The sequence below is a fragment of the Talpa occidentalis genome, unplaced genomic scaffold (assembly GCF_014898055.3).
Source record: "Talpa occidentalis isolate TD23 unplaced genomic scaffold, MPIMG_talOcc4v2.1 talOcc4.9, whole genome shotgun sequence".
In the NCBI taxonomy this organism is placed as follows: Eukaryota; Metazoa; Chordata; class Mammalia; order Eulipotyphla; family Talpidae; genus Talpa; species Talpa occidentalis.
In genome coordinates, this window is record NW_023605305.1 from 64,165,197 (window position 1) to 64,189,087 (window position 23,891).

Here is a 23,891-nt window from a genome sequence, read left to right on the forward strand (position 1 = left end):
GGTCATTGTAGCCAACTGTTGAGCTACTCCAGCCATTGGACTACTCCAGAAGGATGAATGAATGGGACCTGGAGTCAGTGAGCACTAACATGACTTGTCACACTCCATGTCATTCTGGAGAAGCAGTGAGTTAAGTAGTTGGGCGCTTGTGCATTTTGCAACCAGATAGCGCAGTTTCAATTCTAAGCCCTGCCACTTTCTTAGAGGGCAACCTAATCAAAGGGGATGATGATATCTGTCACAGTTGGCTGTGAAAACCAAACAAAACAATTTATTTAAAAGCATTAGCATTAGCTAGTGCCTGGTATATAAAAATCATTTAATAAATAGTAATTATTGGGGCCTCCCTGGTGGCGCAAGGGGTTAAGCACAGCGCTATGAAGCAATCCAAAGCCTCTGCGGCACAAGTTCGATCCCTGGCCAGCCAGGGAGCTACCCACATTGCACAGCAGACCTCCTGACTCGCTCACTGCTCCCCTCAGCAGTGTATTTCAGTCAGTCACCTGGTCTGTTCCCCACTCTGTCTCTGGTGAATCCTCACCCCCCGCATCTCTGGCCTGTACCCCAGTTCTTGTATACATGAATAAATAAATCTTTAAAAAAATAAATAGTAACTACTAATGCCATCTTTCCTGTGCTTCCTGCAGCTGGAGTGATGGTGCAGACAAGAGGCTCCTTCCCACCCACTCCTACTGTCTGAGTTGTTAGCATATAATGAAGACATCATGTGGTAGAGAGGTTGGTGCGGACACCCCGTTAGGGACCGCTCCGTGTCATTGCCTGTGGTTAGTGTCATTAAGACATAATCTCCTTTTCTAGATGATAGGTATTCTTTCTTTCCAGAAATGCACATCTTTATTTGGGTGATTTTAAAAGAAAGAAGTATATTACTAAAAAAAAAAAAAATGAAGGTGATCTTTTCCTTAAACAATTCACTGAATTTAATTATTTTAAGGATAACTTTAAAGACCCATGTCTTCTTGAGTCACTGAGGAAGTAATTCGACTCCAACTTAAACTGTAAGTCCACTGTGCTCTTTGCTACCTAGAAGGCAACACCTGATGGTATTGGAGGTAGAATAGGTGGATTAATGGTCATGCATGGAGATCAACTTCTCATCCTCAAAAACTGTAAATGTTACCTCATTTGGAAAAAGGCTCTTTGCAGACTTAAAACTTTGTGATTTGGAATTACTCTAGATTATCCTGGTGGGGTCTAAATGCCACCAATGTCCTTATAGAAGAGGCAGAGGAGACTTCATACAGACCCACAGAGACACAGAGGGACACAGGGAAGTAGCCAAGAGTTGTCCAAGGAGGCAGAGACCTGAGCGATGGGACTGCCACCAGGATGGGCAGAGGCCCCCAGGAGCTGGATGAAGCGAAACACAGACTCCTCCAGAGCTTCCAGAGAGCATGGCCCTGCCAACACCTTCATGTCAGACTTCTGGTCTCTAGAACATTGAGAGAATAAATCTCTGTTGTTTTTAGCCACCCAGTTTGTGGCAATTTGCTGCAGCAGACTCAGATAACTATTACAGGATGTTAGAGCATAATGAGAATTAGGGGGATGGACACTTTTAAACAGGGGCCGTCTAGAATTCTTTGGCATTTCAGAGACAGGAAAGGCAGAATAATACATCTTAGGCTCTGAAGTTCAGTAACTAGGTCCAGATTGTGTTTCCACTATTCTGTGGCTGAAGAACCTATCAAACATCCACAGGGCAGCTCCTCATCTACCTCAGGAGTGGGTCTGGAGGCAGGAGGACCCATCAGTGGACTCTGCAAGAGCAGGGCGTGATTGAAGGCTATGGGATGGGGTGAGAGAGGAGGGCAAATGTTATAATTATAAAAACGTTTATTGAACACGTACTGTGTTCCAGATATCATGAAAAGCACTTTGCACCCCTTAACTAATTTAGTGCTCATAATAATTACAATGTAAGTACTGTTACTATTCCCATTTGTAGATCAAGAATAGGTGACACAGAGTGTTTAAAAAAATGCCCAAACTAACACAGCAAATAAGATGCAAAGCCAGAATCAACACTGCAAAATAAGAGCTTAAACACATAGACTTGAGAGTGATGTGCCAACAGATAAGGTTCAGGTGGTGGTGAACCAAGTAGGGAGGTGGGGACCCGGCTGCATCCAGTAAGGTCCCTCTCTATTATCTATAGAGATTTTAACATAATAACAAAACCAAATTTAGTCTTCATTATCACCAGGAGTCAGAGATTCAGAACACAGTCAGAATGTTAATGGTCCTTCCCTCCAGAACAGAGTTGAGAACTGCTCCCGCCATCCGCCTGCCTTGGTAGGCTGCTGAGTTTAGTGACCATTTTGAACCATTCACAGCCACTTAAATGGGCAAGATAGACCCTTGGTTTGCTGTGTGCATCAGCCTTTTCAGCCTAAGTAAATGGGGTCCTCAAGAACACCCTCAGTAGCATGCTCTGGTTTATCTCCACTCCCCAGAGGTGAGGCACAGCTTGGCATTTTGTCACTTAGCTATTAGTCCCTCCAGATGATCCTCGTGACAGGGCACTAGATTGGCCAGGACACAGAGAGGCCATCAGGGATAGTGGGCCTATGTCCAGATGGGAACTTCTTAGCACATAAGCCAGAGCATACACGTCTCTTGAGCCTCACACTATAATGCCTTAAAAACAAAACCAGGAGAGGCAGAAAAGTTCAGCCATCCACAGGTCCATGACTCCCAAATACATCTTTCCAGACCCAATTTCTCCCAACACTGCCAGACTTACGGGCCCTACTGCTCATCTCCATTTGAGTGCCTAGTACACAATTCAAATACTAAGTGCCCCCAAACTAAACATAAATGTCCTACCTTCTTGTCCTGGCATGGGAAACAGTCTGTCCACTCTGACCAGTTGCTCAGCTGGCAGGAAACTGGTGTGGGGGTGTAACCCTGATCTTCCCGGCTCACTCTCCTAAAGAGAGGAAAGACCCTGCTTCAATTGTGTAAATTTTATGATGATCATCTTAATTTTTGTTTTAAATTCAAAAAGGTCTTATAAAGGTATCATGATAATACAAAAACAGGTGCTGATTTTTCCCTCACCTTTATTGAGGTAAAATTGAGAAATAAAAATTGTACATATTAAAAGTATACAGCATGATAGTTTGCTGCACATATAGGTTTTGATATGATTATCACAATAAAGCTGATTAACACATCTATCATCTCACATAGTTACTGTGGGGGGGGGGTGAGAACACTCTAGATCCACTCTCAACAAGTTTCACACATACAATCCAGTATTGTTAAACCATAGTCTTGGTGCTGTGTAGTAGATCCCCAGAACTTACTCATCTTCTTACTGAAAGCGTGTACCCTCTGACTCCCCCCACCCCATATACCCTGCCCCAGCCCTTTGTAGCCGCCATTCTGTTCTCTGGATCTGTGAGTTCAACTTTTTTAGATTATACGTGTAAGTGAAATCATACAGTATTGTCTTTGTCTGGTTTGTTTCACTTAGCATATTGTCTTCCATTTTCAACCATGTGGTTAGAAATGGCAGGATTTCCTTCTTTTTAAGGCTGAACTGATGCTAGATTTTTAATTTTATCAAGTTTGCCCGTTAAAGAGTTAGCCAGGTCACTCAGGGCAAGATAAACCAGCCATAAGCTTGCCTGGCTCCCAGCCTTCACCCTTTCTGCAGCACCATCACTGCGGCCCATGTTCAGGCCTGGTGAGGCCACTGGGCAGAGTTGGGGAGCTTTCTGTTACCAACAGAACTGATGCAACCTCGAAGAGCCAGCAGACTCTGCTGTGATTAATGCCACAATTATCTCCCTAAAAGAGTGCTTCAGATCTCATGCAGTGAGCACTACTCATGATAAATGATCACCCCAAGGCTGAAACCCTAGACAAGGAGTTCTGGGGTAGTCATGACATTCATCTTTCACTCTAGTTCCCAAACTTGGGTCCCAGGACCTTTCATATTCTGATGATCATTGAGGACTCTAAAGAAACTTTGTTTAAAGTGGACTAGATCTATCAATGTTCACAGAAATCAAAACTTTTTAATTTGTATTTATTTACATTACCATAAATCTGTTACATTACCATAAATAGCATGATTTTATTAGAAATACACTTCCAAGGAAAATAATTAGTGAAGAGTGTCATTGTTTTATGCTTTTGTACAGTTCTTTAATGCCTGCTTTAGCAGCTGGATTCTCATTTCTGCTTCTTCATTTATTCTATTGCTTTATGTTGTTTTGTTAAAATCTGTGAAGAAAATCCAGTCTCAAACAACTATGCAGCTGAAAGAGTTATATAGTGGAGGGCTGTTTTACTAGTCTGGTCATATATAGTCTTTTATACTATACTACAAATGACAAGTGGCCATTTCTTAAATGGTAGTGCAGTGTCAATAGTGACTTGAGGGTTCCGTACCTTCTCCTTTATATCTTTTGATGCTCAAGGATTCTCACTGCACTTGGTTGGACCCCATTAGGACTTCCACTGGCACCTATGCTTTCTCTCTAACAATGAGACCCACTCCTATCTTCATTTTCTTTTATAATTAGTTTTGGTTTCATGATTCATCATTTTAAAATGTTAACCACTGTTCTGGATCCTGGATCCTCCTGTTCCCTCGAGCATAGCCCTGTAGAACACAATTCTTAGTGAATCCAACTATCTACCAGTTTACCTGGTTAGCTCCTAGGTGTTTTTCAGTCTCATCATAAACATCAGCTCTGTAGGGACACCATCCTCACTATTCACACATTAGATACCTCCCATCAGGCCTCTCTGGTGGTGCAGTGAGTTGAGTGCAGCGCTGTGAGGCTGTCCGTGGTCTCTGCAGTGCCGGTTCTATCCCCGCCAGCCTCGGAGCAACCCACATGTAGGGGCAGAGCTCTCCTGTCTCGCCCACTGCTCCCCTCAGCAGTATATTTCATCAGTCAACCTGTTCTGTTCCCTGCTCTATCTCTAGTGAATCCTCTCACGCTCCCATGCATCTGGATTGTACTCCGACTCTTGTATTAAAAAAAAAAAAAAAAAGATACCTCCCATCTTAGAATTTATTTTGTCCATTTCTATACACTTTTTTCTCAGCACTTAATTAAAACACTTGTAATATTTGTATGATTTCTGTCTTCTTCACCAGATTGTAAGTTCTCTGAAGGCAGGTATTAAACTGTCTGCTTGTGACTGAAGGCCCAGTACCTGTCATGGTGTCAGACCCAAGGAAAGTGCTCAGTAAATATTTAGGAAAGGAAAAGACACAGAGGGAAGGAAAGATAGAAGGGAAAAATGAAATCAGTTGATGAAAATTAGAATGACATTGTTTGGAGATTTATTTGGCCCTAATTCCCAGTTAGAATCTGATTAAATTCTCCCAGCATGTAGACATTCAAATGACTCAAGGCTTTGTCCACATGTCATTTTTCTGATAGGTTGTCTTAATAGTAAAAGTTTGAAGCATAGGGACATGGAGAAATGCAAGATTTCTAATCATCGAAAAGTGGTAAAGAAGGTACAGGGTGAAGGTTTGGGAACAGAAAATGACTCCAGTATTATTTCTGCATCTCACTATAGAAATTGTCAAGGTAATGTCATTGTAAGCCCACAGAGACTGCGTTATGATGTCAAAATGGAAGAAAACAGAATTAATGGATGGAAGCAAAAGCTTAGACAGAACAGGATTCTGTTGCTGTAGTTTTAAAAGCTTTGTGACATGATGTCTAGACAGAGGCACACACATTAATGCTATCACAGAAACAAAAGCACACAAAGCACCCCAGGACCATGCATGAAGTGATTACAGAGCTCCAACCTCTTGGCCAGTAACAGTATGACCAGCATTTCCTCTTATCGTTCCAATGAATTTCTTTTTTTTTTAAAGATTTATTTATTTATGCAATAGCTGGGGTACAGGCCAGAGGCACGGGAGGGTGAGAGGATTCACCAGAGACAGAGTGGGGAGCAGAACAGGCAGATGGACTGCAAGCACTGCTGGGGAGAGCAGCGGGCATATAGGAGAGGTCTGCTGTGCCATATGGGCTTCTCCGTGGCCGGCCGGGAATCGAACCAGCACTGCAAAGGCTGCAGGCAGCTTCACAGCGCTGAGCTCAACCCGCTGCACTACCACGGAGGCCCATTTGTTTTTGCTGATTATAAAAGCAATAAATTCTCATGAAAGAGAACACAGAAAAGATTATTGAAAATGCCTCCAATCCTCCCACCATTAATGTTTAATTTCTTTTCACTCTTTGTTTTCATAACATACTTGAGATCATTCTGAGTATTATAGTTTATATCGTGGTTTTTCCACTTACAACAGAAATGTAAAGTATTTGTGATGGTTGCATATTGTTCCCCTCCCCTAATATCAAACAATTAGAAGATTGAGCACCCAGGCCTTCCATATCCTATGTCATGGACTGAAGATACAGCCTGTAGAATGGGATGACTGAATAGAAGGACACAAGTGATTTTAAAGCTTATAACCATATGGCCAAATGACTTTCCAAAAGAATCATACCAATTTTTCGAGTACTTAGGGAACCATTAACAAATTAGTGGCCTAGTAAATCTTGACAGATCATTTTAAAGCATGTCCCTGCTGCTGGAAATCTACTCAGGCAGTAAGAACACTGAGATTCCAGATCTTTAGTCTAGTCTTTTGTTTGCTAGTTTGATTTAGTTGCTTTAGTTTGATGTGCTAGTATAAGCTATAATGACCTGACTTTTAGTTTATTCCTCCATAGAAATGGCACAGTGTCATTTTAGAGTTCCTCAAAGTTCCTCCGTGGGAGTTCTTGTTCCTGAGATGTGCATAAGGGGAGAGGAGGGAGAGAAGTTCTGTGGCCAAATACACTTAAATAAGTTTCAGACAACACAACTCTTGGAGATTTCAAATGTTCGATATTAAAAGCTCTGAGAATTTCTGCATTTCAGTTTATTTAACCTAGTATTTCTCCAATTGTTTTTGAACACAGGCCATTTCTTCTATCATGTAATATCTGTAGCACTATGTAACACAGTAGAGGAAAACTGAAATAACAGACTGGGGTTTAGAGTCCACCAAACATGCACTTGAATCTAGTTTCTGGTACTTAATGAACTTCCACTTTGAAAAACATGAATAACAACAACTTGTGAGACTATTTTGAATATGGGATGAGGTTATGCATGCAAAGCTTGATATGCATGTTAGTTTCTTCTCAAAACTTCTCTACCCTATACATGCTCATCAACCCCTCCATCTTCATCAAAAATGTAGGAAAGCTTACTCCATATATAGCAGGGGACTAGATAGCTGTTTCCCATCTACCTTTTTAAATAGGGTAGTATATTGGGCAAGGCCCTAAAACCTGGAATTGAACTTGCAACCTGAAAATCAAATGCTTGACCTCAGAATGTGGCTACCTCAGCAATTCAGATCACAAAATAATTAATTAGGCTCCAGTCCTAGGCTGGAACTTCAGAAGGCTGAACCCTGACTATTACCAGGGGCTCATCCTAATAAGGTGGCTTAGCCTATTTTCGAGACGGATTGTCACTAATTCTGTGATTGAATCAGTCCCATTCACTCACATGAAACTACATCAAGAAACCGAGATATTTAAAATTTGACTTTGAAAGTTCTGAGTCTCTCTCTGGTGATCTTTATGTTGCTTTAAATCCAGTGGAAGGTTTTCTGGCTTGGACTTCCCCTCTATTTACCTTTGTTTCTTTCTTGAAATCTTTCCTCTCTTGGACTTCTCTAAAAGCTGGAACTCTTCAGGATGCAGTCTAGCTTTCCCTATTTTTCTACATTTCCACACCTCTAAGAACCCATTTCATCTGCTTCACATAACCATCTAAGCTCATGCCTTCTAGATTTAGATCTTCAATCTAGACCCTGCCTCTGAAATCCTGTTTTGTTTGGGGACAAGTCCCATTTTATCTCTGCACTGCTAGCCTCTCAGGCATAGCAAACTTATGGTACCAAATCTAAGCTCTCATTTAATCTTCTATCATTTAAATTTCACAAGAACCTGTGGAGTAGGAATTAGGCTATTTTAATGGTAAGTAAAACAGATTCATAAAGTAATGAAAACACTCACTTGAGGTTATGCAGGCAGTTAGTGGCAAAGCAAGGATTAATACCAAGATTATTTGATTCTAAAACCTATGCTTTTGGGGGGGAGGTGGGGAAGACTTCAAGAAAAAAGAATTTCTGGAAAAATAAGAAACAGTAATATAAATAATTTTCTAAAAGCTTACCATAGACTAGGTTCTTTGCTAAGTATTTTGTATGTATTCCCTTAACCTCTGGCAAGCATTCTATGAAATATATATTACCTCCATTCTACTGATCAGAAAGTTGAAAATTAGAGAGTTTAAGTGACTTGCCCAAGTTCTATAGACACTAAGTGATTAGAACAGGACTTGAACTCAGGTTAATCCCTCTCCAGAGCCTATACCCAATGACGCCTGAAATGTGGATAAAGCTGAGTTACCTGAACAAGTCTCCATATTTACGAGACTCACTTTTAAGTCCCAACCACTATTCCAATTGTTTATATTAAAAATCCACATAGTCTGAATACATACTGACTTCTGGTCATTTCTGCAGCTAATAGAAATACCCACATGGCTCTCATTCGGGAAACACTGGTAAACAATTGATTGCCCTTGAATAAAAAGGAGGATCATGATTAAGATTTTTCAATCATTGCCTATTTGACCTATTTAAAAAAAAAAAAACTTTTGTGGTTATCCTCTATGTTTGCATTCCTTATTTATGTTTCTTCAGTGCCCCTAAGGTATTTTGTTGATTCTTCATCAGTGTAAATATCAGGTTGAAAATGTTATAAAAGCCTTTGGGCACCTTAGCTCTGACTTAAATACTTGCTTTGCTTGTCAAAATGCATAGTTATTTTTGAAAAGCCTTTTTTGGGGGTGAGTTGAGGTAGCAGTAATATGCTACAATAACACTCATCTGGGTATTAGAAAGTCTAACTTTGCCACTGGGAGTTAGGTGACTTAGAAGAAATTTTTCCATTTCCTCTCTCTGACCCTCAACTGGGGCGATGACATCAACAACAATTTTATTTATTTATTTTTTTATTTTTTTTTTAAGATTTATTTGTTTATTTATACGAGCACTGGGTATAGTCAGAAGCGCAAGAGGGTGAGAGAATTCACCAGAGCCAGAGCAGGAAACAGAACAGGCAGACTGACGAAATACACTGCTGAGGGGAGCAGTGGGCACGGCAGGAGAGGTCTGCAAGGCACGTGGGACCGTTGCCGGTGGCCGGGGATCGAACCTGCGCTGCAGAGGCCGCAGGCAGCTTCGCACGCAGCCCAGTGCTCAACCGCTGCGCCACCGGGGGAGGCCCATCAACAACAATTTTAAAGGGATGTAATGAGGATTAAGTTGGTCAATATTCAGAAGATGTGTAGCAGAGTAGTCTGGTTGTTATTTAATTTTTCCCCTTGTGTCATAAGGCTCAGTTTATATGTCACGAGTGGATTAAACTAGATGTTATCTAAATCCTTCCCCAGTTTAAATATCTATGAAATAAGTGATGGAAGTAGAAAACAAGGATTTTAAATATTATTGTAAATATGTTAAAGTATATAAGAAGATTAGGAATATGACCCAAATAAGTACCAAATAAAACATATCAAGTTGAAAATTATAATCAAAATGAAAAATTCATTGGATAAGCTCATGAAGAGAATAAACACTGTAGAAAAAAAAAAAAAGATTAGTAGACTTGAAAATACAGTGATAGAAAATATCCAAAATGAAACAAAGAGGAACTGCCAAAAACAACAGACACTCAGTGTCCTGTGGGATGATAGGAAGCTGTCTAACATAACTGCAATTGGACAATGCAAAATAGAGTATGGAACACAAAACATATTTGAATTTGTAATGGTAAATTATCCCCCACCCCAATTTGATAAGAACCTACAAAATAATACCAAGGCACATTATAAACAAACAAAACTAAAAATCAACGATAAAGAGAAAATCTTAAAATCCATCAATAAAAAGAGATACATTACAGAAAGAAACAAAAAGATCTCTCAGAGACTATGCAAGCCAAAGAATGGAATGGGATACTTAAAGTTATTGAGGGCTGGGATGGTAGAGTGGGAGGGGAGAAATTATTCGCTTATAATTTTATATTCAGCAAAGATATCCTTCAAAGTAGGCCTCCCCGGTGGCGCAGCGGTTGAGCGCTGGGTTGCGAAGCTGCCCGCAGCCTCTGTAGCACCGGTTCAATTCCCGGCTGCTCCCCGGCCACCGGAGGAGGGTCCCACATGGCGCGCAGACCTCTCCTGCCGCCCGCTGCTCCCCTCAGCAGTGTACTTCGGTCCTTCTGCCTGCTCTGCTCCCTGCTCTGGCTCTGGTGAATTCTCTCACCCCCCCCCCCCCCCGCGCTTCTGACTGTACCCAGTGCATGTATAAACAAAAACAAACAAACAAACAAATAAATAAAAACATGCCTCTATAAAAAAAAAAAAAGTAAAGGCAAAATGTTTTTCACAGCAAAAATGGAGAATTCATTGTCAAAATTTATTTTGCGCTATGAGAAATGTTCAAGGAAGTCATACAGAGTGAAAATGACATTAGAAGCGATTCCATAATTATTTAAAGATAAACTGTGATAAATTAGTGATGTTTAATGTAAATGTGAGAGTAATCACCAAACAAAAATAAACCAGATTAGCTAATCAATCAATTTAGAACTAGAAAATAGACTAAATCCACAAGATGACCCAAAAAAGGAAAACTGAAACAAAAGACAATGGTATTATAGGGCAGCCCCGATACAAAATGGAGTGCCTGACTGTGGGTCCTCACCCACGTGCTTAAAAGGACTTATCAATACTCTACTGCAGGCACAAATGGAAGGTTAATAAAAGGTTTATTTACAAGGGAAGGGCAAGTGAGGAAATGTACAACTCAGGGAGAAAAGTGGGAGACAAAGTTTTAAATGCGTCCTACCCGATCCGTCGATCTGGAATCCCAAATGGCACTTTGAGAGCTGGCCGCGAGCCAGGAGCTGTGAAGCCAGGAGGCAAGCGAGAGAGCGAGCCACCCAAGGCCCATGTGTTTGGTTTTTTTATACCAACCCTGGCTGCTTAACTCCAACCTCAGGTCCCAGCCACCTTCCCTTTGGTGGTGATGGGATTTGTCTTTCCCAATGTCCTGATGGCTTTGGTCTGAAGTGGGGGTGGGGTCCACAAAGCCTGTATGGGATTAGCTCAGAACATCCTTTCCCCCTAACAATGGGACAAGTAGAAAGCTTGTAGACCCAACCCAAGCATCTCAATACCTACATTTTACATAAATGGTCTAAATGCAATGATTAAAAGAGATTAGAATAGATAATAAAGCAAGACTCATCACCATGCTATCTATATGAAGTACACTTTAAAATATGAAGAGTCAGGCAAGTTTAAGTAAAGTATTAGAAAAAACTCACTATGCAAAAACTAACCCTATGAAAGCAAGGTGTTATATTAACAGTCGATTGCAAAACAAGGGTGATTACCAGATTCAGTAAAAGACTTTCATAATGATAAGGGATAAATCATCAAGCAGACAAAACAATTCTATTTAGCAACAGATCTTCAAAATATATGAAGTAAAATCTCATAAAACTGAAAGGAGAAATAGACAAACCCACAAGTAGAGTTTTATCAGTCATTGATAAAACAAGGAGATGAAAACTTGAGTAATATTAACAATCAATTTGACTGAATGACAGTGCTACAGCCAATAGTAGAAGGAGATACACTTTTGAGTACACATGGAATATTCACTGAGATAAATCACCATATTTGTCCTAACACAAATCCCAGTAAATTAAAAGGACTGAAAAAAATCTTAACTTTTTAATTAAATCTTAACTTTTTAAAGCAACACATGCTAAACTAAATTATTTGTATAAAATAGGCAGTAGAAGAAACCCATTGATATTTGAGGCTGAAGATTTTACCTTTCTTTCATCACCATTATTTTAAAATTACTTTTCTTAAAACAACCCCATTTTTCTATTAAAACTTTATCACATTCTGTTTTATAAACCAATATTACCTCAATAAAAAATAACGCAATTGAAATTTTTAAAACCAAACTTTGTAATAAGCAAATGGTAAACATAGAATTAGAAAAATAATTTTACACCATTAAAAATGTAAGGCATATTATCTGTTTTCAGTGTTAGAGTGTGTAAAATATTTTATGTGGGGGGAATAAAAGAGTGCCAATTAAATTTTCTTAAATTTAACATTAAGGCCTCCCTGGTGGTACAAGGGGTTAAGGACCACACTATGAAGCAACCCACAGCCTCTGCAGCATGATTTCAATCCCCAGCCAGCCAGGAAGAAACCCACATGGTGAGGCAGAATCCTCCAGACTCACCTGCTGCTCCATTCAGTAGTGTATTTCAGTCAATCTGCCTGTTCTGTTCCCCACTCTGTCTCTGGTGGATCCTCTCACCCCCTGCATCTCTGGCCTGTACCCCAGCTCTTGTATGCATAAATAAATAAATCTTTAAAAAAAATTAACATTGGGCCTCCCCGGTGGCGCAGCAGGTGGAGCACTGTGCTTGAAACTGTCCGCAGCCTCTGCAGCGCGGGTTCGATCCCCGCCGGCTGGTAAGAATCCCACATGGTGTGGCAGACCTCTCCTGTAGCGCCCGCTGCTCCCCTCAGCAGTGTATTTCTGTCATCTGCCTGTTCTGCTCCCTGTTCTGGTGAATCCTCCCACCCTCCCGCACCTCTGACCTGTACCCCAGCTCTTGTATAAAAATAAATAAATCTTTAAAAAAAAATTAACATTACTGGCAAACTTAGGGGTGCCATGGCAATTGCACATTATAAATTTATTCTAACTTTTATCAACCCTCAGAGAATAGATATACCAAGAATGACAATAACAATCACACAACATCATTTGCAACAGCTTTCGTTGAATGCTTACTAAGTACCAGGCATTGTTCTGAGTACATTTTGTGAATTAATTCTTCCTCTTACTTGCCTCCCATTTTACTGCTCAGAAAACTTAAATAGCTTGTCTGAGGCGACACACACAGTAACTGCCAGTGCCAGAATTTGAACCCAGTAAAGTTTTTTCACCATTTTCCATTTTCAAAGCCAGGGTCAGACATACTGGCATTAGACACAAAGACCTCGGGGCTTCCTTCTTCAGCACTTTGTAAAGTATTTAATTGGTTCTCTTTTGCCTTGACTTCAAATTTGCCTCTTCACTGGTCTGTCTTATTTGATAAGTTCATCAAACATCAAGACTCTTTGTTCATTTTCAAAAAGGATTACAATGATAAGCTTTTATAATTAAGAGTATCTCAGTAGAGATTTCCTTTAGCACAGTTCTCTTGCCTTTATCTTCTAATTATTAAAGATGAATTTTCTGATTTTTCGAGATGTATTTGCTTTAAATACAAATTGCAAATTAATTGCTTATAAAAATGCCTTTCCCCCTTCTGAACTGTTACTTGAAAGAAATCTCTTTTGCTCCAGCATTTGAAAGTAATGATTCAGAATTGAATTATTATTTGAATAAGAATTTAAATAATCTACTGAAAATCTTTATTGTTTGGGAAACAGGGGCTGCTTTGACACTATTCCAGAGGCTAAATAAAGGGTTAAATACCACAAAATACTTGATGTTACAATACAAAAAAAACAGGAAATCCAGTTGGACAATTCAAGGAAATAGAATGGGTAAAGTTGCAATGCACATATGAAAATATCACTTCCACTCATTTCCCCATAGCAAAAGGTAAACTCATTTCTAGAGTGAAATAACCTAGTGTCTCTACAGTCTCTTGCCTTGTCTAAGATGGTTTTATACACATCAGCTGATTTTATCTTCCCCCAAACACTGACATGGGTATTCTTATGATTCACAAACAGATAAGTAGAGGTTACTGTCCATACACAAGAAAATTATCATATATTAAGTTGAGTATATTTCACATACAGGATCTTATTTCATGTTCATCAGCTCTTATAGAAAAGACATTATTCTCATTTCACAGATAGGGAAATTGAAGTTCACAGAGACTAAGTGATTTATTTCATATTACTCAGTTCCTGAGCATTAGAGCTGTGACTTTCACACAAACCCAACTGACTACAAGTGCATGCTCTTTCCAGTGTCAGGTACTCCTTCCCTGAGTTAGTAATAATATGAAAAGAGATCACATTCCATCCTAAAATAGACAGTTGCAAATATGAAACTGTCTCACCTCCCCACCAGCTGGGTCTTACATGCAAATTCTGCTCAGACTTGTAAATGACTCACCGGTTCACCTTCTCCTGTATGGTTACCCCAGGCTGACAAATCATCAAAGACAGGCTGAAAAAAGCAACAGTGAACATCTTATTCAGAAGCCACCACCCAGAAGGAATAAAACTCTTCAGGGAGTTAAAGATGTCTACCAACTGGGACCCACAAGATTTAGCCAATGTTTGAAACTAACATAACTTAGTTGATTCTCATTCCATGTGGTTAATTAATTACTAGAGTATTGATTAGCTAAACATCCTAAAATCCCAGACACCAAAGGCCACTGTCCTTCAGGCCTTTTGTAAAACAATATCCATATGGTTGAGGATACCTCCTATTTAACCAATACCAGCTTAGGAAAGGGATCAGATTTTCAGATGGAGGCAAAATTTATGCTAAGATGAACTTCCAGAATTCCAAGTCTTTTTGCGTGGCACTTAGAAGGTCTGTGGTCAGATCAGCCTCTATTGCAGGACTAAAACTAGGTGAATACTGGTGTATCATCTCAGCTATTAACAACCAGAAACCTATAAGAAGTGCTAACAGTTACGAGGAGGTTCTACAATGTATTAACAAACACCTGCAGCCTGAGAAATGTAGGTAATTGAATGGGCTTTCCATTTTCATCCTGGATATCATTAAGATCCAGCATATTGATGTCAAGGAGCCCAGATATCTAAAAATGACATTTCCAGAAACCTTCTCTAGAATCATAATACCAGCCATATATCTGGACTCTAGATGATACTATCTCTGCCTCTTCCAGACGTATAAATGGATGGATGGATTTTTAAAAGACAATAATGGAACACCTCCAATGTGGCAGCCATGTCATATGTCTTATTTTACTTAATGTTCACAAGTCTATGAGATGGAAATGATTAATTTCATTTTGCAGTTGAAGAAATGGAGGTCCAGAGAAGTTAATTAACTTGCCCAAGAATGTACAGCTGTCTTGATATCTTTGGGAATCTTTAGATCTCTCATTATCAGGATTGACAAGTAGTATCATTATTAATCTCAAATAAAGCTATGAAAAAAAAATTAATGACTTGCATGCCGAAGAAATGTGTATCTTATTTCAACATAGAAATTTTAATAAGGTCCCCAGTTGTCATTGCCTCTGGTTGCTCAGAGATTTACATAAAATTTGACAGAAGTGAACAGCAATTCTGTGTCCTGGGAAGTCCCTCTAGCCATTGATTTCTGTGCCTCGCCTTTAACTCTGTTGTGACGCCTGGATCCTCTTGTTCTCAGTTCTACCCTCGTTCAGACCCATTCAGAAAACTCTTCTTTTTCTCCTTTTTCCATGAGTGATGCAGTCATGACTTATTTCACTGTGCTTTCACTAAAGATGCAGGTGTTATATGGGGACGCCTTGGGGCAGCTAAGGGTGCACTTCTGGAACACATTTCTTTCCATCAAGACTAGCCATCTCCCACTCTCCCTGTTTCATCCATCCAGAGTCCAACTTCCTGACACAAGTCCTCAGAGCCTCTGGGGACTCTGTGTGGAAAACATAGTCACATTTCCTCCACCACTTACACAGCTTTTCCCATGAGTAGACCTCACCCTTTAACCATGGCCTCACCGGGAAATGATTCTGCCCTTCAGGGGATACTTGGAAGTATCCAGAGACATGGTTGTTACAACTTTGGAGGTTGTGCTACTGGAATCTGGTTTGTGCCAAACCTCCCACAATGCACAGGACAGTTCCCAAGAAGAATTATGTGACCACAAATGTTAATAGTGCTTAGGCTGGGGAATGCAGTCCTACGAAAAGGCTGTTGTGTCTTCTTCTGGTCCCTGGCATTCCACTGAATTATTTTTCTTCTTTTTTTTTAAATTTATTTTTATTTATTTTTCTTCTTTTAACATGTAGGCAATGTTGTCTTCCTTCCTAGGCAATGTTGTCTTCCTTCCTAGACTAGCTTCTCAAAATTTTCCTGATGCCTTTCATCCTTTCCCAAGACTTCAATGGATTCCAGACTCCTCCTTCACCCTTTACCACCCAACATGGTCAGTCAAATTCTACCATTTTCTCTCAATGTTTTCCCAACATGCTTCTCCCCATCATTCTCATTGTCTTTGACCCATATCAGGACGTTTGCTGTCTCTGAAACGATCATTACAGCCTCCTAGTGAGTTTCTCCTTGCTCAAACCTCCCTGTACATTACTGCTGCATTCATCTCTAATCAAACTGCCTTAGACAACATCACTCTCCTGCTCAGAAACCTTCAGTGGCTCCCCCACTGTCTATTAAACTAGGAAATTTCCCCATGAATGGTTCCTTATCAGTCAGTCTTCTCCAGTGACTGGTCCCTCATGGGTCTGTGTCTGTAGGTATCTGCTTGTTTTCTGAACCTCATAAACTTGTTACCAACGCTTGTCCTTATAACCTCCTATTAAGTTTTTCCAAGGAAGTGGGGTACTTATCAAGAAGGTAAATCTCTCTAGGGTAAGTTCTGTGTCTGATTTTTCTTTATAATCAAATCACTTAATACTGAATCTTTAATAAGAAATGCTCATTGGAGAAATTAGCAAATAATTATTAAAATTAGTCTATGATTGAATAATACTTTCAGGAATATTTTCTCATTTAATCCTCAAAATAATCTTGTGAGATAAATATCACTATCCTGAAGAGAATCCTGAGGGATGCAGGATTATGTAGGTATTAAGGTAGAAAGCAGAAGCAAGATCTACAGAGCACCAGGCTCTGTCTTCTGCATTCCATGCCATTTAATGTAATCCTCACAGCAATCTTGAAGGCCAATAATACTAAGGCTGTTCTGAAGATGAGGACATTCTGTTTCAGAGCAGTTAAGTAATTTGCCTCCAATTGCACAGCTGGTGAGTCTCAGAGTTATGTGTTTATGATGTCCCCAACTTCAAAATTTGAGATTTTTTTTTTGGGGGGTGGGTATTGGTTGCACCAATACTAAGTGGTGTGTCAGGACAAATGCCCGGGTCTTATAGCTCCAAGTCCAGTTCTCTGTCCATTATGCCTTAGTGCAGAGAAAGGAAACCATTTCCAGGGAACAAAGAATGGAAAGATGATCACAGAATGAAAAGAGAGAAGCTAAGTCAAATGGAATCAAGCTATACGAGAGCGTGTGTGTGCCGTGCTCGTGTTGGCTGGGGGCGGGGGCACTTAACAGCTTTCAGCCAAAATGTTCTAAGATGAATGGGAAATGCCAAAACACGGTTAGGTTTGCATATGTGGATTTCACCTTAATTGTAGCTTTCCGTTATCAAAGATAGATAGTTATAAAATACCATGCAGAACAGGGAGATGGCAATTCATTTTGAAAACGCATTGCTTGTCCCAGGGAAGCACTTTCCACTATCTAAATCAGCCTGTGAGTTATGGCCGCAGAGAGGAACATGTCCTGTGTTGGCCCAGACTACCAGGTGCACGTGGCATCCAGGTCTGTGCTCTCAGAATGGCTTTGGAAACTGTGTGCCGCCTCCCCTCTGTACTGGGCTGCAGTTTGCCCAGTGTGGATAAGGTAGCAAATGCTGCAAATAGAGGCAATTTGCTTGGTAGAAAAAAACCCAGCTGTAAGGCAGAAAATGCCACTAACCATTATGTCTCCTACCCTCAATTTCTTTATCTGTAAAATGGACAGAATACCCACCAGCATGGAAGGACTGAAGAATACATGAAGAATTTTGAACCACTGATGCTGGGCTGTTGCCACAATGCCTCCGCTCCGGTGTCTCTGCTCCTGCTGCCCACTATCTGCCTCCTTTCATCCACAGGGGAGCTTTCACTTAAGTGCTAACAAAAGGGAACAAAGACACAAAGTGGGGCCTGAACAAAGGGGACAGTGGGGGAGGGTGGAATGTGGAGGTGGTGCCTGTCAAGATGCTTGGGATGATTTTGAGGATCTGGGGAAAGGATGCTACCAGCAAAAGTTGATAGAATGATTTCAGTTACAGGGTCCCGATGATAGAGTGGTAGGGGCCTGCTCCTCCACCTCTGCCTGGCTTCTAGTACCACCCTAGTCCTTCAAAGGCTGAAAACTTCAGGAACACTCAGTGTAGCAACTTCAGGTTAGATTGGCCTCCTATTGGGTAAGGTAAAAGGTATCAGGCTTTTCTGCCCTCCCGCCATCAGCATAGATGAGGGATCCTTGCGGTCCTGAATGCATGCCTGATGGCGGGCACCTGGAGTAGGGTGTGGGCCTAGGTAGATGGGATTCACCTGCGCTAAGACTGTGCTTTTAAGGGCGGCATCATGGGGACGCCAGAAGCCGAGAAGCAGTAGAAGCCGAAAGAGAAGAAGCCTGAAGCAGAAGCAGAGAGCGCCAGAGAGCCCAGATAGAGTGAAGATTTGCTGGGGGCTGGGAGGACTGCCAGCCTCCCGGCCACCCAGCACCCTTGCCTGCCACGTACCCGCTGAACCCCAATAAAAACCTGCAAAACCACTGAGGACTGACTCCTCCTTTACCCCGTCTGCTGGATCAGAAAACCTGCACCTTGTCCAGTTCCTACCCTTACACCTCCCTAGTGATGGCTGGAGGGGAGCATGAAGCTTCTTCAAGAAGCTTACTGGCTGGCAGTTTATGTAGATGGCAGAACAGTTTTGCTAATTTGTTTGAGGTGTCTCTGCAGGGGGTGGGGAGGGGGAGAGAGAGAGAGAGAATGTATGTATGTAAGGGCAGGAATGGACACAGTGCAGGTTTTCTGATCCCGTGCAGACCGGGTAAAGGAGGAGTCAGAGTCCTTAGTGGCTTTTTGCTGGTCTTTTTATTGGGATTTACCCGGTACACAGCAGGTAAGGGTGCCGGGAGGCTGGCAGGCCTCCCAACCCCCAACAAATCTTCATTCTATCTGGGCTCTCCGGCCTTCTCTCAGCTTCTCTTTTGGCTTCTGCTGCTGCTTTCTCGGCTTCTACTGGCGTCCCCGTGATGCCGCCCTTAAAAGTCCTGTCTCAGCCCAGTGAATCCCATCTACCTGTGCCCACACCCTACTCCAGGTGCCCGCCATCAGGCATGCATTCAGGACTGCAAGGATCCATCATCTATCCTGATGGCGAGAGGGCAGAAAAGCCTGACATTTTTCCTTACCCTACAGTGTGTGTGTGTGTACACAAAATCTGCAAACAGTGAATTTGCACTCCCTGTCCACTGCCTGGACCTTTGTAAGATTGCAGGTCAGTGGTATCGGTTTTTCCTCCTGATTGCTTCATCAGTCCCTGGCTGCGGCCAATAGACATTAGCGTAGGTTTTCAACTGGAAAGCAAGTGGGGCTGGTCTGAGTAATTGGTCTCAAACAGAAGCTTTACAAACAGGTGGGCTAATGCGTGCCTGCTCTCCCCCATTCGTGTTGAAGCTCTGTATTTGCATTGAAGGGGTGAGAAGCAAGGGTGTCAGGGTCTGATTTATTAGTGTGGAAATTAAAGACCTTTCCTCAAAGAAGGCATTGGGTGTGGCAAGCAGCTTTGGCCAAATCTGGGTGGTCTTTTGGGAAAGTTCTCTTGCAATTTGGCTGCAGTTAAAAACTAAGTCGATTTTACACCTGAGCGAGTCCTCTGGCTTCATCAATAGGCTCATTGTCTGGCTCTCTGGATGCCCTCACTCCCAGCGTGGTGCAGGATGCCCCCTCCTCTGTTCCCACGGCACCTGGCTCTGCTTCCTCTCTGAAAGATTACCGACTTGGTGGGGGCCAGTTTGTCCCACTTGTGATTTCTGACAACTCATGGAAGCCTGGTTGGGGGCCTGATCCAGGCCTCTGCACACCAGCTGTGAAAGTGAGCGAACACAATTGACTCGCCACACCTGGACCAGCTTCATGGGTCTGGTGAGCGGGCAGTGAGGGAACCACACTGTGTGCACAGGTGTTCAAAACCCATCACTAGAGCTCAGTCAGCCAGTCATCTTCGCAAGAACACCATGTGCAGGTTACCCTAAACTCCTAGTGGTAAATCTCCTCCCACTGCTCTTATCCTCCATGCCCTCCCACATCACACTGAGATGCTGGTTACTTTCTGCACATGCACTCCTGCTACACCGGAGTTTCTTGAGGGCAGAGATATTTTAAATCATCTCCACATCCCTAGTGCTGGCACATAGTAGATGCTTCTTGCTTAAATCTTATGCAATGCAGTGGGGAGATGGCAGCTTTCAAGCACAGCATGCTTGTTTCCAAGAGCAGCACCACGGTGAGCCACCCACATGGCACCACAGGTCATTCCACCCCTAGGCCTTAACCTTTTCTCCCCTAGAAAGGATTTAGTGAGCTGTGTGTGTCCCACGTACACACAGACACATGTGCACACATACAAAGTACCTAATGTCCGTTACATTAATCTGAAGCAACAGGTATTTCCAGATACTGCTTCTCTTTGTAACCCTCCTTCCTGCTGCTCTCTCTCCACCCCTGCACTCCAGCAACACCCTCCTGCAGCCACCCTGTGGGACTTGCTCTCAAGTAGGACTCAGGGTGCCATCTGAAGCATCAGCAATACGTGGACATGCATGTGCCATTTTTCTACACATTTTAAGCTTCTTGATGTTATCAGGTCATCGGTGTTGAGTGAGGATTCTTCAAGACGTTGCAGTCTTTAAGCCTCAAACCAAGAGCAACCTGATGAATTGAACAGACAGAACATGAGCTCTGGGAAAGCTGACCAAGCCCATTTTGTTTACCATTATGTAACACTATTATATATAAAGTAACAACACAGAACCAATTTCTTATTGTATTCATTGCATCCAGGGTGGGCCTAGGCACTGTGGCGGGCACTAAACACTCAGAGAGGAAGAGAACACAGCCCTTGCCCATCACAGTCCCATCCCTGGATGGCATGTGCCCTGGCATCTGCAGGCCAGGCTGAGAGCAACCATGAACGACCACGTATAGGTGATTTGGGCTTTGAAGGAGACAGATGGGGTTAGAAGTTGCTGGAACTTTATTTAGGCAAAAAGAGGAAGACAGTCTATTCCAGACAAAGGAAATAGCATACGCAGAACCATGAAGATGCAAAAGGACACGGCCAGCGTGGGGATCAACCATCTATCTAGCATGATGACACTGGTCACATCAAAGGACTTTTTTTTTTTTTTTTGCTGGGACTAAAGATTTAGATTCTGTCTTTGAGGATATGAAGGGTCCTAGACAAATTGAAGAAGCAGGGTCCCATAATTGATCAGACTTGTAGCTTGCACTCCTAGGACACCTGAAGGTGGACTGGAGGCAGAAAAACCAGATTAGAAACTAACTCCCAGGGGCAGGAACTCCATGGACTTTAAACACATGGGGAATTGCTTGGGGGCAAAAGGGGGTGGCGGGAACTCAGAAGCTCCAGTATCAGGCTTCTGGACTCATGCCGACCTCTGCCAGCCCCACCTTACATGACCCTGGACAACCACTTGACTTCTCTGGACCTCAGTGTCCACATCTGAAGGGTAACTTGTCTCCACTACCTCCTCCAGTGTGAAATCTTATGCTTCTATAATGGTGATCTAAGGCATCTCTCTTCCAACTATAGGACTAGCAAAAATAATATGTATAGAATACTTTTGTTCAGCACTGTCTTCCCATGAGACACTCAGGCTGTCAGCCTGCAATTAGACTTTCTCTCCACTCATAAAGCCAGGCTGTGTGGAGTGAGAGAGCGGATTAGCCCACTGTAAACAAATTTGGTCAGTCCCCTTCTCGCCAGTCTCGGTTCCAGTTGAGTGGATTTCAGCAGCTCCTGGGTGAATGTTAATGCCTCTTACGTACTTAGTGAAGAAAATAATCATGTGTGTCTCCCTTCCTTGAGAATGCTGTGGATTTCACTTTTCGAGCTCTCTGTGATGCAACCTGGGTCTTGAGGGTGTCGCAGGGAGGTGGTGCAAAGAACCAGAAAGAGCCTGAGGCAGGACACAGGGCACCTAGGTTTCAAGGCAAGCTCAGCCCCTCATTTTCTTTGTAACCTTGCAAAAGTCACTTTAGCTCTCTGAGCCTCCGGTATCTCAACTGTAAAATGAGGCTGAGAACACCTGTCTGGCAGGCCTGCTGGAAAGAGTAATTGAGATGATGTACATGAGCCTTTGGTAAAGCTCTGTGGGCCAGGGGCCAGCATCAAGGATCACAGGCTCAGTTTTCCAGTGGGAAGGATCAGGGAGTCTGCAGGTATGGAGCAAGCAGGAGAGCTAGGTTCGAAATTCTTGTCGGCCTCAGGACCCTAGGAAGCTGGACGGGGAACAGCTATGATGGCCCATGAACAGCCCTCCGAACAAGTCCCTGAAATTGGATGTAGGTTTTCAATCAATGGGGTAAAAGGAGGAGTAGAGATATTAATGAGTATTTGTGCCCTTGTATTTTTTGTGGTGTTTGTTGTTGTTGTTGTTGTTTTTTTAGATTTATTTATTTATTTATACAAGCACTGGGTACAGTCAGAAGCGCAGGAGGGTGAGAGAATTCACCAGAGCCAGAGCAGGGAGCAGAACAAGCAAAAGGACCGAAGTACACTGCTGAGGGGAGCAGCGGGCGGCAGGAGAGGTCTGCGTGCCATGTGGGACCCTTGCCCGGGGGCTAGGGATTGAACCGGTGCTGCAGAGGCTGCAGGCAGCTTCGCAACCCAGCGCTCAACCGCTGCGCCACAGAGGAGGCCCTCCTTGTGGTGGTTTTATATGAGAATTCTGACAGTCAGTTCGATGATAAGGAAACTGACTCCAGAAGGAGGTGGGAAGGAGAGAGGGTTTGCAGTCATATTGATCTCATATTAAAGCCAGTCTGTGCTTCCTGTCTTTGGAATTATAAGTCAGTTAAAGTCAGGTGTAGATGGGGGGACAGTTGGGAGCACTGCTCATTTTTTCACAGGGTATCAAGGAGGATGATTCCTAGTCATGAACTGGAAACATAATGAAGGCAGGGGCTGACCTCACCACAATATCCCAAACCTGGCACCCAGCCTGGGAAAGAGCAGGCATTCTAAATGTTTGTTGAATGAATGAGTGACCCCATGTGAGGTTCACAGTCATCCCCTTAGCTTTCAGGCTGATCACAAATAGTAAGGAAGGAAAAACAAGTTCTTCATGTTAATTATCCAAGGAATTTATACGTATTTGTTATACCCATTGTTTTAGTGTCTATTTCTGGGTAACAAACTACCCCAAAACTCAGTGGCTGGAAACAACATTGATTTGCTTCTCAGGATTCTATGGAAGGTCACACCTGGGCTGCATTCAGCTGAGAGCTCAACTGGAACCCCAATATGCATGGTGACCTCTCCTCCTTCGGGGCTTCACGGTCATGCAGATGCTTGGCCTACAATACTTTGCACCATAGCAGCTGACTTCAGAGAGAGAATGTGTTTCTGCTGTGCCTGCTGACGTCCCATTAGCAAAGCCAGTCACGTGGCCAAGCCCAGGATCGATGTGGGAGGGGTGTGAGGTCAGGGCGTAGGGTTCTTGGAGGCTGGTTGACCACATCCATCTTCATGAGCGGCACATGATAATGAATTTGTCTATGTAAAGCAGTTAGAAATGTGTCTGACATTTGATTTGTACTCCTTAAGTATTGTATTAGTAATGGCTAATTATTCTAAATAGCTAATCACGACTATGTGTTGCTTCACAATGGGGATATATTCTC

At 42.4% G+C, this 23,891-nt stretch overlaps 1 protein-coding gene across 1 annotated transcript in view; it reads right to left on the minus strand.

Annotated features, from left to right (window-relative positions):
- Positions 1-14,391, minus strand: part of C8A (complement C8 alpha chain) — a 62,390-nt gene extending 47,999 nt beyond the window's left edge. Inside the window, exons 1-2 of the mRNA XM_037500601.1 lie at positions 14,315-14,391; positions 2,851-2,944 (exon numbers count right to left, since the gene is read on the minus strand). Of these exons, the coding sequence (XP_037356498.1) occupies positions 2,851-2,944; positions 14,315-14,391 (171 nt within the window). The remainder of the gene's footprint in view (positions 1-2,850; positions 2,945-14,314) is intronic.
- Between the last annotated feature and the right edge of the window lie 9,500 nt (positions 14,392-23,891).